The sequence below is a fragment of the Somniosus microcephalus genome, chromosome 15 (genome assembly GCF_052327205.1).
Source record: "Somniosus microcephalus isolate GS21.2 chromosome 15, FLI_Smic_1.0, whole genome shotgun sequence".
NCBI lineage: Eukaryota > Metazoa > Chordata > Chondrichthyes > Squaliformes > Somniosidae > Somniosus > Somniosus microcephalus.
In genome coordinates this window covers 28,607,035-28,623,427 of record NC_141001.1, presented here as the reverse complement: position 1 = coordinate 28,623,427, position 16,393 = coordinate 28,607,035, and the positions used below count along the sequence as shown (strand labels likewise).

Below are 16,393 nucleotides of genomic sequence, written 5' to 3'. Positions count from 1 at the left end.
GATTGCCTTTCACGGTCAGATATCCTGCCGACATTCAGTCAACACTCGCACAACAAATGACCACTTGGGTGAGGTACTGGGAAGAGAAGTCAGGGTCCATGGAACCAAACCCAACATAAAGCCAACACCTTCAGGGAAGGAACAGAAAAAAGGAACAACAATGACAACGATAATTGTCAAAAAGGTCAAGCGGGAGAGGAGAAGTTTTTTTAAAAAAATGCAGCGTATTATGATGATATGGAATGCACGGCCTGAAAGGGTGCTGGAAGCAGTCAATGGTAATTTTCAAAATTGAATTGATATATACACTGGAAAAGGAAACATTTGCAGGGCTATGAGGAAAGAGCAGTAGAGTGGGACTAATTGGGCAGCTCTTTCAGAGTCGGCACTGGCAGATGGGTCAAATGGCCTCCTCCTGTACTGTACCATTCTATAACTTGCATTTATATAGCACCTTTAATATAGAAAAGTGCCCCAAAGTGCATCAAAATGACACAAGGAGAAAAAAATTAAGGAGGTGGCCAAAGACTTGGTCAAAGAGGTGGGTTCTAAAAGGAAGGTGGAGAGAGGGAGGGATTTAGAGAGAATTCCAAAGAGTGCGACCCAGGCAGGGGGGAGGTTGTAGAGCTGGAGAACGTTAGAGAAAGGATGGGGTTTAAACACAATAAGAATTCTTAATTTTAGGCTGGGAGAACAAGAGACAAATGCATCAGCGAGGAGAGGGGCAATGGGCGAGTGGGACTTGGTGCAGGATAGGATGTGGGTAACAGCTCCCATATCTATGGATGACACTTACGGAAGTGCGTGCTACACACAGGACTTTTAATAGCAGACGGTAAGCTGCTGAACACAGGAGCTGATCACCCTTCTGAGCAGGACCTTCACAGCTCACCCATGTCAGCAGGACCTGCACAGCTCACCCATGTCAGCAGGACCTGCACAGCTCACCCATGTCAGCAGGACCTGCACAGCTCACCCATGTCAGCAGGACCTGCACAGCTCACCCATGTCAGCAGGACCTGCACAGCTCACCCATGTCAGCAATGACATCTTCAGACCATCTCATTCATGCAAAGTTTCCCAATCTGCAGCGCATCATCAAATATCCCCTATATCTGTTACAATTCCTCTGCCCAAGAGTAATGTTGTCAATTGTAGGCCCATCTCGCTTACTACCTCCCAACAAACACACCCACTCGCACCTCAATCAGAAGACTGAGAGCTACAGTATTCTCTGTTAATACCCTTAACATAAGGCTATCAATGCACTATTACCCTCCCTCTCCCCAATAGTTTGCAACAAACAGATTTAAATGCAGTCAGCAACAAGACTCCGACGGAGATCTAAATTGCACTCAGTGTCGACATCAGCTCTCATGACATGTCTGGAATTAGTGTGAAGTCCGATCCAAATTCAGGTCTTAAATCTAATTTAAGGGGGAAAAACTGCCCCAGTGCCAGCTCAAGTCCCACACAAATTTCTAAATTATCAGTTCGGCTCAGGAATGCCAGGCACTACCCCGAGAGGAAGGAGAGAGATGACAACAGCAACAACAACAAAAAACTTCGAGGCTGAACCTGGGCTACTCTCCCATATCTCTTAGTGGTCCTCCAAATCACTGGTTCAAGTGCCACCTTCAAGAGTCTTTGATCTCAGGCATGCTGTGAGAGAAGGTGTTACATGGAGGCTTGGGCATCTCCCATTCAGGAGAAGGGAAATATCAGGTGGAGTGTCACCATGGGACTTGACGCTGGCTAAAAATAGATGGTGCCCTGTAGCAGTTAAGCTGGGATCAGCATTACCTCCCAGGATGATTGAAAAATTGAGAACTGATCAGGACTCTAGCATTCTCCAACCATCTACTTAAACCCTTCTGCCCCGACCCTTTCACCATCCCCTCCAACAAAAGAACAAGTAGCTCATGGAGTTCTTTCTCACCAAGATAAAAACCATCTGTTCATATGCCTCAATTGCTTTCCGCACCTTCCCCATCATACCAAACACCCCCAGGTTCCCCACTGCCCTAGTCCTCAACCCCTCTAGTTTCTCTCCTATTTTCCACTATACCCTCTCTAAGTTCAGAAGAACATGAGAATTAGGAGCAGGAGTATGCCATGGCCCCACGAGCCTGCTCTGCCATTCAAGAAGATTGTGGCTGATCTTCGACCTCAACTCCAATTTCCCGCCCACTCCCCATATCCCTCGATTCCCCTAGAGTTCAAAAATCTATCTATCTCAGTCTTGAATATACTCAACGACTGAGCATCCACAGCCCTGATAGTGATAGAGAATTCCAAAGATTCACAACCCTGAGTGAAGAAATTCCTCCTCATCTCAATGAAATGGCCGACCCCTTAACCTGAGACTATGTCTACTAGTTTTAGACTCTCCAGCCAGGGGAAACAACCTCTTAGCATCTACCGTGTCACGCCCCCTCACAATCTTATATTTTCAATGAGATCACCTCTCATTCTTCTAAACTTCAGTCATTCTTCTAAACTTCAGAGAGTACAGGCCCATTCAACACAATCTCTCATCAAGGAATCAATCTAGTGAACCTTTGTTGCACCGCCTCCAAGGCAAGTATATCCTTCCTTAGATAAAGAGATCAAAACTGTGCACAGTACTCCAGGTGTGGTCTCACCAAGGCCCTGTACAATTGTAGCAAGTCTTCCTTACTCTTATACTCCAACCCCCTTGCAATGAAGGCCAACATTCCATTTGTCTTCCCAATTGCTTGCCGTACCCTGCATGCTCGCTTTCTGTGTTTCTTGTTCGAGGACACCCAGATTTCCCTAAACATCAGTTAAAAGTTTCTCACCATTTAAAAAATATTCTATTTTTCTAATCTTCCTACCAAAGTTAATAATCTCACATTTCCCCACCTTATATTCCATCTGTCACCTTATTGCCCATTCATTTTACCTGCATCTATTACGATAGCAAAATACTGCAGATGCTGGAAATCCAAAATAACAACAGAAAATGCTGGAAAAACTCAGCAGGCCAGGCAACATCCGTGGAGAGAAATTAGAGTCAACGTTTTGGGCCAAAACCCTTTATCAAGACTTCATAAAGGGTTTTGGCCCAAAACGTTGACTCTAATTTCTCTCCACAGATGTTGCCTGGCCTGCTGAGTTTTTCCAGCATTTTCTGTTGTTATTACCTGCATCTATCCCTGCACAGACTCTTTGTATCCTCCTCATAGCTTACTGTCCCACCTAGCTTTGCATCACCAGCAAACTTGAATACATTACACTCAGTCCCTTCATCTAAGTCATTGATATAGATTGTAAATAGCTGAGGCCCCAGCACTGATCCTTGCGGCACCCCACTAGTTACAGCCCGCCAACCTGAAAATGACCCATTTAGCTCTAGTCTCTGTTTTCTGTCCGTTAACCAATCCTCTATCTATGCTAATATAGTGTCCCAACCTCGTGAGCCCTTATCTTGTGTAACAACCTTTTATGTGGCACCTTATCAAATGCCTTTTGGAAATCCAAATATATTACCCCGTTATCTACCCTGCTAGTTACAGCCTCAAAAAACTCGAATAAATTTGTCAAACATGATTTCCTTTTCATAAAACCATGCTGACTCTGCCCAATCATATGATTTTCTAAGTGCCCTATTACCACTTCCTTTATAATGGATTCCAGCATTTTCCCAATGACTGACGTTAGGCTAACTGACCTGTAGTTCCCTGTTTTCTCTCTCCCTCCTTTCTTGAATAGCGGGGTTACATTTACTACCTTCCAATCTGCTGGGACCGTTCTAGAATCTAGGAAATTTTGGAAGATCACAACCAATGCATCCACTATCTCTTCAGCCACCTCTTTCAGAAACCTAGGATGTAGGCCACCAGGTCCAGGGGATTTGTTGGCTTTTAGTCCCATTAGTTTCTCTAGTCCTTTTTCTCTACTGCTATTAATTACTTTAAGTTCCTCACCCTCATTAGCCCCTTGGTTCCCCATTATTTTGGGATGCTTTTTGTGTCTTCTACTGTGAAGACAGATACAAAATATCTGTTTAACATCTCTGCCATTTCCTTTATCCCCATTATAATTTCTCCCGTCTCAGCCTCTAGGGGATCAGCATTTACTTTTGCTACTCTCTTCTTTTTTACATACTTGTAGAAGCTCTTATAATCTGTTTTTATATTTTTGCTAATTTACTCTCATTCTATTTTCTCCCTCATCAATTTTTGGTTATCCTTTGCTGGTTTCTGAAACTCTCCCAATCGTCAGGCTTACTACTATTCTTCACAACACACAACATTAAAAGCCTCTTCTTTTAATCGAATACTATCCTTAACCTCTTTAGTTAGCCACAGATGGATCACTTTTCCGGTAGAGTTTTTATTTCTCAATGGAATGTGTATCGTCCACGAGACCCACTCCTGACCCTATTCCCACTAAACTGCTAACCATCAAACTTCCCTTCCTGGCCCCCATGCTAGCTGACATTGTAAATGTTTATTTCTCCATTTGTCCCCCCTCCCTTTCAAAACTGACATCATCACTCCGCTCCTCAAAAACCCCACCCTCAACCCCTCTGTCCTTGCAAACTGGCGCCCATCTCCAATCTCCCTTTGGTGTCCTTGAATGTGTGGTAGTCTCCCAAATCTGTACCCATCTCTCCTGCAAATCCATGTTTGAATGTCTCAATCAGGTTTCCATCCCTTCCACAACATTAAAATGGTCCTAACCAAAGTAACTGTCTTTGATTGCAACGGTGATACATTATCCTTCCTCGCCCTCTCTGCATCCCTTGACATGGTCAACCACACCATCCAACTCAGTGGAGCTGCCTCACTTGGTTCCACTCTTACCTATCCAATCCTAGCCAGAGCATCTCTACCAATGGCTTCTCTTCCCACCCCCATACCATTACCTATGGAGTCCCTCCAAGGGTCTATCATTGGCTCCCTCCTCTCTCTACAAGCTTCCCCTTGGCAACATAATTTCCAGACACCTCTCCAACACCTCTCGACTCGTCCACTACCTCTGTGTTGTCAGACTGCATGTCCGACATCCAATCTTGGATGAGCTGCTATTTTCTTCAGTTAAACATCGGGGAAGAGCAAAGTAATTGTCTTCAGCCCCTGCCACAAACTTTGTACCTGTGCCACTGATTTTAACCCCTCCCTGGCCACTGTTTCAAGTTGAACCCGACTGTTCGTATCCTCAGCGTCCTATTTGACCCCGAGCTGAGCTTCCGACCCCATATCCCTTCTATGTCAAAGACCACCACTGGAACATCACCGGTCTTCATACGGATCTCAGCCCATCTGTTGCTGAAACCCTCACCCATACCTTTGTCACCTCCAGACTCGACCATTCCGCTCCTCCCCTGGCCAGCCTCCCAGTTTCCACTCTCTCTAAACTTCAACTCATCCAAAACTCTGCTGCCCATATCCTGCACCAAGTCCTGTTTACCCATCTCTGCCCTATATTGGCTTCTGGTCCCCTACACCCCCTACACCTCAAATTTAAATTTCTTACCATCGAGTATAAATCCTTTGATGGCTTCACACCCCTCCTTACCTCTAACCTCCACCATTCCTACAACCACCTCACTCTCCATTTCTCTGACACCAGTCTCTTGTACCTCCATTCCTCCCTGCGCTCCACCATTGCCAGCCGTGCTTACAACCTGATGCGCTATCAATTACTCATAAAAGACTGAGTTAGAAGAGTAACTAAAGGCTTTTATTAACAAAAGAATGGAGGTCTGCCTCGAGTGGTCGACCGGTCCAGAAATACAAAGGGCTGGGGAGCAGCCACCTTTATACTAGGACTTGTGGGAGGAGTCAGCCGAGGCATGTCCAGGCATGTACACAATGGAATGCAAACAGTATACAAACAGTGGTTTACCACATTCACCCCTTGTTTAAAATTGAGTCCGGCGGGGTGAAGTGTATTAAAAGTTAGTGTATTGGAGTCTCTCCGGAGGTCTTGTCTGCCGCTGTGATCGGCGTGGCGACGGCGGGGGTAGTGAAGCTTCCGGCATCAAGTCCCGCGTAGGCTGTGGCGCTGGCGTGTCGTCCTCGTAGATGTTGAGCGGGTCGCGGGACCCAGGCCTGCCGTCTGCTGGGGCTGGATATCGGATCGTGGGGGGGGGGGTGGTAGTGGGTAGTGGGTTACTGCAGCCCCCGAGGGTGCAAGGTCTCTTATGGAGACTGTGTCCTCCCGCCCGTCCGGGTACGCAATGTAAGCGTACTGGGGGTTGGCGTGGAGGAGGTCGACCCTCTCGACCAGGGGGTCCGTTTTATGGGTCCTCACGTGTCTTCTCAGTAGGACCGGCCCTGGGGACGTCAGCCATGGCGGTAGCGATGTCCCCGATGTGGACTTCCTTGGGAAGACAAACATTTTCTCATGAGGGGTGGCGTTAGTGGCAGTGCAGAGCAGTGACCGAATAGAGTGGAGCGCATCGGGTAGCACATCCTGCCAGCAGGAGGTTGGAAGGCCCCTAGACTTTAAGGCTAGCAGGGCGGCCTTCCAAACTGTCGCATTTTCTCTTTCCACCTGTCCGTTCCCCCGGGGGTTGTAACTAGTGGTCCTGCTTGTGGCAATACCCCTAGTTAGCAGGTACTGACGGAGTTCGTCGCTCATAAACGATGAGCCCCGGTCGCTATGGATATAGCTGGGGAAACCGAACAGGGTGAAGAGGTCATTTAGGCATTTAATGACCGTGGCACTGGTCATGTCCGGGCAGGGGATGGCGAACGGGAAACGGGAGTACTCATCAATAATATTGAGGAAGTACACGTTGCGGTCGGAGGAGGGGAGAGGCCCTTTAAAATCGACGCTCAGGCGCTCGAAGGGGCGAGTGGCTTTTATCAGGTGGGCCCTGTCTGGTTTATAAAAGTGCGGTTTGCACTCAGCGCAGACTTGGCAGTTCCCGGTCATGGTCCTGACCTCCTCAATGGAGTAAGGTAGGTTGCGGGCCTTGACGAAGTGGAAGAACCTGGTGACCCCCGGGTGGCAGAGGTCATTGTGGAGGGCCCGCAGTCTATCGATCTGCGCGCTGGCGCAGGTGCCACGCGATAGAGCATCCGGGGGTTCGTTGAGCTTCCCGGGCCGGTACAAGATCTCGTAATTGTAGGTGGAAAGTTCGATTCTCCACCTCAAGATCTTGTCATTTTTGATTTTGCCCCTCTGCTTGTTGTTAAACATGAAAGCGACTGAACGCTGGTCAGTGAGCAGGGTAAATCGTTTTCCGGCCAGGTAGTGCCTCCAATGACGCACAGCCTCCACAATAGCCTGGGCCTCCTTCTCAACAGCGGAGTGTCTGGTCTCCGGGCCCTGGAGGGTTCGTGAAAAGAAGGCCACTGGTCTCCCCGCCTGATTGAGGGTAGCGGCCAGGGCAAAGTCGGACGCGTCGCTTTCCACCTGGAAGGGGATGGATTCGTCCACTGCGTGCATGGTGGCTTTGGCGATGTCCTCCTTGATACGGTGGAAGGCTAAGCGGGCCTCTGCCGTCAAGGGAAAAGAGGTGGACTTGATCAGCGGACGGGCCTTGTCCACATAGTAGGGGACCCACTGGGCGTAATAGGAGAAAAACCCTAGGCACCTCTTCAGGGCCTTGAGGCAGTGGGAGTTCCATAAGGGGACGCATCCGGTCGGGGTCGGGACCGATGACTCCGTGTTCCACAACACAGCCAAGGATGGCGAGGCGGTTTGTGCGGAATATGCACTTCTCCTTGTTATATGTCAGGTTCAGGAGTTGGGCGGTGCGGAGGAATTTTTCGAGGTTTGCGTCATGGTCCTGCAAGTCACGGCCGCAGATGGTCACATTGTCCAGGTATGGGAAAGTGGCCTGCAACGCATTTTGATCTACCGTCCGGTCCATCTCCCTTTGGAAGACGGAGACCCCGTTGGTGACGCCAAAGGGAACCCTAAGGAAGTGATAGAGGCGGCCGTTTGCCTCAAAGGCAGTATACTGGCGGTCCTCAGGGCAGATAGGGAGCTGGTGGTATGCTGATTTCAGGTCAATGGTCGAGAAGACGCGGTACTGCGCGATCTGATTGACCATATCAGCTATGCGGGGGAGTGGGTAAGCGTCCAGTAGGGTGTAGCGATTTATTGTCTGGCTGTAGTCGATGACCAGGCGCTGCTTCTCGCCGGTCTTAACGACCACAACCTGGGCTCGCCAGGGGCTGGTGCTGCCCTCAATAATCCCTTCCTTCAGGAGCCGCTCCACTTCGGTTTTAATGAAAACCCTGTCCCCGGCGCTGTATCGTCTGCTCTTTGTGGCGATGGGCTTACAGTCGGGGGTGAGGTTAGCAAACAGTGGGGGGGGGGGGGGGGGGTGACTCGGAGTGTGGAGAGGTTGCACCTGGTGCGCGGCGGGCAATTTGGAAGCTGCTGGCTGCGGACTGTGAGTGGGGGGAGGGGTCCACCGTACGCCATCGTAACACTTTTAAGGTGGCACTGAAAATCTAACCCCAGTAGAACGGCAGCGCAGAGGTCGGGCAGGACCAGAAGTTTAAAATGATCGTACACAGTCCCGTCTACTATGAGTGTCACCACGCAGTAGCCGCCAATGTCCGCTGACTGGGACTCGGAGGCCATAGAAATCCGCTGGTGCGCAGGCAGGACTGGGAGAGAGCAACGCCGCACCGTGTCAGGGTGGATGAAGCTCTCCGTGCTCCCAGAGTCAAAAAGGCAGATTGTATCGTGACCATTTACCTTAATGTCCATTGTGGAACTGGCCAGTTGGTGCGGTCTCGCTTGGTCCAGTGTAACGGATGCCAGCGTAGGGGTCGGTGTGTCGCTGCGGGTATCAGATGAGGCGGTGTTGGGGGCCTGCTGCGTCCCAGCTGTCGTCCAAGATGGCGGCGTCCATGATCCCCATGTGGCTGGAGGCGTCCAAAATGGCTGCTGTACCGGTGATTCGCACATGGCCGAGGAGGCCCAAGATGGCGGCCCGCATGGCCCACACGCGGCGCTGCTGGGGTTCGGGGTGGCTTTGGCCCTGCAGACGCTAGCGTAGTGTCCCTTCTTCCCGCAGCCCGAGCAGATCGCGTTTTTCGCCGGGCAGCGCGCTCTGGGGTGTTTTGCCTGGCCACAGAAGTAGCATTTCTGGCCTTGGGGCACTGCTGTCTGGCCTTGGGACACTGCTGCGGTAGTTGGGCCGTTGCTGGGGTGTGGCTGGGGTGGCACGGCGCTATGAGGCGGTCCTACCGTGTCCCAGGCTGTCGTTCCCCGCGGCGTCCACGGTGCAGAGGAGTAGGCATCCATGCCCTGGTAGGCTGCATCCAATGATAGTGCGAGTTCAGAGGCCTTGTTGAGGTTGAGGTCACTCTGCTCCAACAGTCGCTGTCGGGTGTAATTGGATCTGTGGCCCGCTACAAAAGCGTCCCGGATAAGTTCCTCTGTGTACACGGCGGCCTTTACATCCTTACACCCACAGGCCCGGCCAAGCACGGACAGTGCCTGAAGATATTCCACGGTCGATTCCCCAGGTTGTTGTTTACGACTCCCCAGAAGGTGCCTGGCGTACACTTTGTTCACTGGGCGCGTGTACTGGTCCTTGAGGAGCTTGATAGCATCCGCGTATGAGGTCGCGTCTTGGATGACCGAGTACACTCGGTGGTTCACTTTGGAGGTCAGGACATCCAGTTTGTCCTCTTCCGATTTGATTGCTTCGGAGGCGGTCAGGAATTTTTCGAAACACTTAAGCCAGTGAGTAAACTTGGTGGATGAGTCCGCCTCCCGATGATTTAAGTCCAGGCATGCTGGTGTGAGGATCTTTTCCATTATAAAAATGTTGTTAATAAAATTGATGCGCTATCAATTACTCATAAAAGACTGAGAGTTAGAAGAGTAACTAAAGGCTTTTATTAACAAAAGAATGGAGGTCTGCCTCGAGTGGTCGACCGGTCCAGAAATACAAAGGGCTGGGGAGCAGCCACCTTTATACTAGGACTTGTGGGAGGAGTCAGCCGAGGCATGTCCAGGCATGTACACAATGGAATGCAAACAGTATACAAACAGTGGTTTACCACACAACCACCTTGGCCCCGCGCTCTGGAATTCCTTCCTTCAACCACCCTGCTGCTCCCACATTCTCTCCTCCTTTACGACCGTCCTTAAAAGCCACCTCTTTGACCAAACTTTCGGTCACCCTCCCTCTTAATTTCTCCTTCTTTAGCTTGGCATCCATTTTTTTGTTTTGCATTATACCTCCTAGAAGCGCTCTGGGACGTTTTTCTACGTTAAAGACGCTATATAAATGTGAGTTGTCGTCGTTTATGGGGTAGAGTGCTTTAGATCAAAAAGATTCTCAATCCCTCATAGGCTGCCTACCTTTCCTCCTCAGCCTTTGAAGCGCACAGAGAACCCACAAGGAAACAGAACAAAGCCTGCATGCCCAGTACTGCAGAAGAACAACAAAAAAGAGAGTACTAAAAGCATCAAAACATGATCTGGTGGTTGGTTCTCACTCTGCTCAGTATGTGCTGATACTGCATGATTAGCAGCTATGTAAATCAGGGAAAGTCCCTGCAGGTCACTCTATACCACAACCATCCTCAGAATCATTCAGAAGATCAGTCATCTCAAAGCTGAAAAGTGCAATATATCATAGTTACTGTGAGAAAGATTCAACTGCAAATTGTTTTTTGGGGTTTTTTTTTGAAAAAGGAGTCTCATTAATAAAATCTTTCCGCAGCCAACACCGGTGAATTAAACTGCACACCGAGGTATTGTGCACAGTCCCTTAGCTTCCCCCCAACAGCAGCTTGATCTGGGCTCTCTGCAGGAGGTGCCAGCTAGATGAAGCTCAGGCACAATGAGGCTGAACTCGAAAGACCGCTGCAACATGGAGAAAGAGGACCTTTCAATCTGGAGATCTGAAATAGGGTCTTAAATTCTGACCAATCCCACTGTAAACATCTGGAAATATATTGAACAGAAATTCTTACTTGCTCTCTCTTTCCACACACGCATAAACCAACCCCATTATTAGGGATCAAATGGAAATTCAGTTATTCATTGCCAGTTAGCAACAGCACAAACTGAACTAATCTGTGAAATCAACTCATCACAAACAAGATTCAAATACTTTGCCTCGTGCTGAGAATAATACTCCATCTGGTAAATATATTGCCAAACATATCCCCTCTGAAACCAATTCCAAATCCTGGCATTAGCTTATAATTGCCACATGGCAAGGGATGATCTGATCTTTTTTATATTCATTCTGAGCATGTGGGTGTCATTGGCAAAGCCGCCTTTATTGCCCATCCCTAGTTGCTCTTTAGAAGGTGGTGGTGAGCCTTCTTGAACCGCTGCAGTCCGTGTGATGAAGGTGTTCCCACAGTGCTGTTAGGTCAAAAGCAATGTTCCCCCTAAGGTGCTCGGCCACACACCAATCACGAGGTCCTGCACAGGCCACTCACTGGCTCCTGCCGCTGGAAGAGATGACGCACAGCAAATTTAAAGGAACTTGCCCAAAACATAAATTAAAGGAAACATTGGTCAGGAGTTCCAGAATTTTGACCCAGCGGCGATGAAGGAACGGCGATATATGTCCATGTGTGACTTGGAAGGGCACCTGGAGGTGATGGTGTTCTCATGCTCTTGCTGCCATTGTCCTTCTAGGTGGTGGAGGTTGTGGACTTGGAAGGTGCTGTCGATCAGGGATCATTTAATCTGCTGAGGAAAGATTCTGGGGGTTCTCACGGATTTTTCTCCCACCGAAACAAAGGCAAATCAAGCAACAGGTCCAGGCTATCTATTTAACTTTACATCTGCAGCATACATCCTTGGCCAGCCACATTCATTAGCAATGGCATCTCCAAGATCCCAGCAGCTCAGGAACCTTTATGTTCCAACTAAGTTTTTCTCATCTCTATCTGTATTTATCCTTATAATAACTTGTTCCTAACCAGGTATTCTTCCAGTTTAAAGACGGGGAGTGGGGGCAATCTAGAGGCGCGACACAGCACAGGATATTATCCACCTAAAACCAAGACAATTACATGCCTGGTAGCAACATTAACTGGACTATTTTTAGTTCACGGTTGCTGTTACTCTCATGACACTTCCACTGAAAACAATCCCGGGCCTAAAATTACCAACAGCAAACCGTTTAAAAATTCTGAGCAGTAAGTAATCCCTCATTAAAGGCTAGTGTTGCAGCCCTATTCATTGTAGTGTGTGTTCCACTCCCCATCATGGGCTGATTCTTGCTCTCCTCTCTCACATCACGTGTTCAGCTTGTGATATCAGTCAACAGAGCAGTTCACCCGAGGGAGAAAGACTTGCTTTTATAGATCACTTTAATCACGTCTCAGCAACATCTCAAAATGACTTCATGCACAACTAAAAGGAGCAGTGGCATCTCAGCAGGAAAGATTAACAAGTTATTTGCTTTAAACAAGAAGCCATTAGGTCAAAATGACTTTTACTGCACACACAAGGCACGTGTATGCTTTGGTTACAGCTACTCTAACAAATTCAGGGCAGACGAATGCTCAGAGACTTCGCCAGCGGTGAGATACTTCACTCGCCACCTGTGCCAATTGCGGCCGTGTTGCCAATTACTTCCCAATGCACATTAGGAGCGGGGAAGGACTCAGTACACCTTTCTTTGATGTAAAGCAACAGAGAACCGCTCTAGAGTACATTCAACTGAACAGGAAAATCCAATACTCAGTATTAATTGAAATGATTCATTCAATTTCCCAAGACACCAAGTCAGTTTCTTCCTACATGTTTTTTTAAAAGTATAAATTTCTAGTTAATTGTATGATCAGCAGCACATTCAATGATATGTTAGCATCCCACTAATTATAACCCCAGAACTTCATAGTCCCTCTCAATCCAATACAAAAGGCAGTTGCCTAGGTGATAAAACAGAAAAGATGAATTATAGTCACTGGTTCTGTTACTGCAGTAATGTTGCCACACTCAAGAGGGACAAAACCTAAATATCTAAAGTCCTGTCCCGGGACCGGCGTGCGGACAGCCCTGTCCCGGGGCCGGCGTGCGGACAGCCCTGTCCCGGGGCCGGCGTGCGGACAGCCCTGTCCCGGGGCCGGCGTGCGGACAGCCCTGTCCCGGGGCCGGCGTGCGGACAGCCCTGTCCCGGGACCAGCATCACAACTCACCACGGCTTCCTTCAAATAGCAACTGCTTCTGCACTGTTTAGAACAAAACAGAAGTGGTCTGATACAATGTATCATCAGTCCCGGTGCCCGAGCGTAATCCGGAGCCCAAGTTACAGGACTGCTCAACCCACTACTGCACTAACTCCCATTTAGGGAAGTATGTGTATGTTCAGTGATAAGCCACAGCCCACCCCATCTTCTGTGGCCCACTTCTGGGATCCTAATAGCCATGGGTTCCCAGACAGCTGGAAATGGAGGCAGTATTTCACAATCTGGTTCTAATTTTACAAAAAGGTGATTTCCTCCCTCCCCCTCCGAGCAGCCAGTTATATCAGGCCCGTATACAGATGAATACTTCTATCGCCATGGTTCCCTTTACCCCGTCCAGTTAGTAGCTAGCTTGTAGCCTGTAAGTATTAACAGAACGTGATGGGAACAGGAGAGAAGCCTTACTGTATCTGGTGACAGTGACGGGTATAAATAACCACCCAATGAAACACAGCAGGTCCTCGTTCCTTAAGTGCCTAAACAGCAGATCTATTATGCTTCCTTTCTGCAACACATCAACACCGCCATCAACACAACACCTCACACACTGCCTACATACAACATGGAAGGTTAGCTTCAAACAGCACATGCACACTGCACCCACTGCTCCCCATTCAGGAAAGTAAGAGAGAGAGAGTGTGTGTGTGTGTGTGTGTGTGTGTGTGTGTGTGTGTGTGTGTGTGTGTGTGTGTGTGTGTGTGTGTGTGTTCTGTGATAAGACACAGCTCACCCCACTGTATACATACGTGCAGATACAGATTTTAAGTGTCAGTGATACTTAGTGCATTTTATATAAAGTGAGCGGATTTATACATGGTTTCATGCGAGTGTGTCCCCACTCTGGACGTACTTTGCTGGACTTTCACTTACTACAGGAAATCAATAAACCTAGACTAAATGGAAATGACAACAAGCAAACTTCACTGGGCTTAACTTAACGAGTGTGTGCGTCTGAGTGAGAGAGTATATGTGTGTGGGTTTTTTTTATTCATTCATGGGATGTGGGTGTCGCTGGCAAGGCCAGCATTTATTGACCATCCCTAATTGCCCTTGAGAAGGTGGTAGTGAACTGCCTTCTTGAACCGCTGCAGTCCGTGTGGTGAAGGTACTCCCACAGTGCTGTTAGGGAAACGGAGTTCCAGGATTTTGACCCAGCAGACGATGAAGGAACAGCGATATACTTCTAAGTCAGGATGGTGTGACTTGGAGGGGAATTTGGAGGTGGTGGTATATAAACACACACTCCTGTGTATAGGAGTGTGTGTATATATCTCTATATTATACACACACCAGTGTGTAAGAGTGTGTGTGTGAGAGACAGTATGTGTGTGTGTAGTTGCACTTCACCCTCTTTCTCTTACATAAAACACATTAAAATTAAGGGGGGGGGGGGTGATCGGTTTTTGGCCGTTCTCCTTGCTGGCTCTCGACGCCCGGTCACTGGATGAGATGTGAGCACCACAAGGGAAGAGCAACAGCGAGTGCAGCCGGCGGTGACCCCGGCTGAGGAGGGGGAGCGGAGGGCAGGAAGGAGCCGGAGCGCGTCCTGCCAACAATGTATCCTTTTCACTTGTAACCATTTTGTCGCCAGCTGTTTATAGTCTGCGAACTGCTCACTCACCTTCGCCCGAAAAACTTTAGGCCGGTGAAGGGTTTGTTTTGATGGTGATGATGGTGGTGGTGGTGAGGAGACACCGGGTTCTTGTCATTCTCACAGGACGTGGGCAGATCCGAGGAAGACGATCCGGACGCAGAGGATTCCTCCAGCTCTGGTTGCAATTCTTCCCCCCCTTGGTCCATCACTTTGTCCTTATTAATATTATTACTAGATATTTGTGTGCGTGCGTTGGCTGCAAATTGCCGCACTTATTAACACGGTCACCTCTTCATCCAGGTCCTCCACAAAACAGACCAGGCGAGTTCACAGCACCGATTTCCAGCAGAGTCTCCAGATATGAAGAAGTCAAAACACAACATAAGCCAGGGTTTGCCGAGCCAGTTATAAAGAGCCGGGGTTTTGCAGATCATTTGAAAAAAAAATACAAATAACGCTCCCAAGTTGCTATTTGGGCTCCAGCAGGACTTGCACCCGGAAGTAACTGCATCTATTTGCTTTTTTTTACATGTGTATGTATATTGAAGCTTTCCGTGCGGAGGCGACTGGCTTGCAGCTGGAGTTGTGGCGAGCCAGGAGCCGGACTTGGTGCTGAGCCCCCGCCGCTTGCAGCCGCCGCTCCCGAGCCCCGTCCCTGTCCCTGCTCATGGGCTGGGCTGAGTGCCCCTGCCCACAGCTCCCGCAATACCAATCGGATGCCTGCACCTTCACAACAGGAAGTTTCATTGCCTGTAGTGAGAAGAGCGACAGGACCCTGATAGTTGCCTGCTGATCTGCCTCCTGGAGAATGAATGAAACTTCAGCGAGAGAGAAAGGAGCGCGTTGCCGCCATCTGCTGTCGGTCCGACCACCTCAGTGCCTGGAGGCTCCACAACATTTGCGAGGATGCAAAGGGTGGCGGCAAGCACCTTAGAGACTTGCCAAGTGTGGCTCATTAGGAGTGCCAATCACTCGCTCAGGTTTAAAGTGTGACCTGCTTTGATGGATGCCACTCTTAAACAGGTCAATTTAGGTAGAGGTCTGAATGAGTAACTAATACCTTCATATGGAGTTGCTGTTGTTTGCTATTGTAAGGAAGGCATTAATCCCCGAGTTAACGGTTTGTGGATTTAGCAATTCCATATGAGCACATGGGGGCACATTCATTACTCAGATCAGATCGTAGCACTGCTTCAGCTCCAACATATTTAAGTAGGTTTGCAATTCCACATCACACTTGCTGATCAGAAATTCTTTATTAAGTGGAGCATTGCACCTGCTGCTCACTACTGAACAGGAGGCTGGGTATCGAAAGAAAAAGTCCATGGATCAAACATGAGCTTAGCTCCTGCCCGGACATATAAATATATCAGAAGACATAGAGTGCCCTTCTGTGTTATTAAAGTCTCAGTTCCTGACGTCTGCCTGATGTTGCAAAGTCCCACTAATCAGGCCACACAATCAGGGACCGTTTCTTTTCAACCAATCACATCCACAGCTTCGATTCCCAGAGACTTGCTGCCCTTCAACCCGCTTGTTCAACCAACCAGCTCCCAGGACTATTTCAGTCCTACAATTCCTGATTGCACCATTCAATCAACAGCCAATCACATTCTACCAAAAATAATTT

The 16,393-nt window shown here is 48.7% G+C and overlaps 1 protein-coding gene across 3 annotated transcripts in view; it reads right to left on the bottom strand.

Moving 5' to 3' along the window:
- Positions 1–16,146, bottom strand: part of dgkza (diacylglycerol kinase, zeta a) — a 516,902-nt gene extending 500,756 nt beyond the window's left edge. The window contains exon 1 of one of the 3 annotated variants that reach the window (XM_086007591.1): positions 14,791–16,146. In XM_086007591.1, coding sequence (XP_085863717.1) covers positions 14,791–14,969 — 179 coding nt within the window. In that variant the 5' untranslated portion in view covers positions 14,970–16,146. The remainder of the gene's footprint in view (positions 1–14,790) is intronic. The other 2 variants (XM_086007594.1, XM_086007592.1) reach the window with 2 other exon arrangements.
- Between the last annotated feature and the right edge of the window lie 247 nt (positions 16,147–16,393).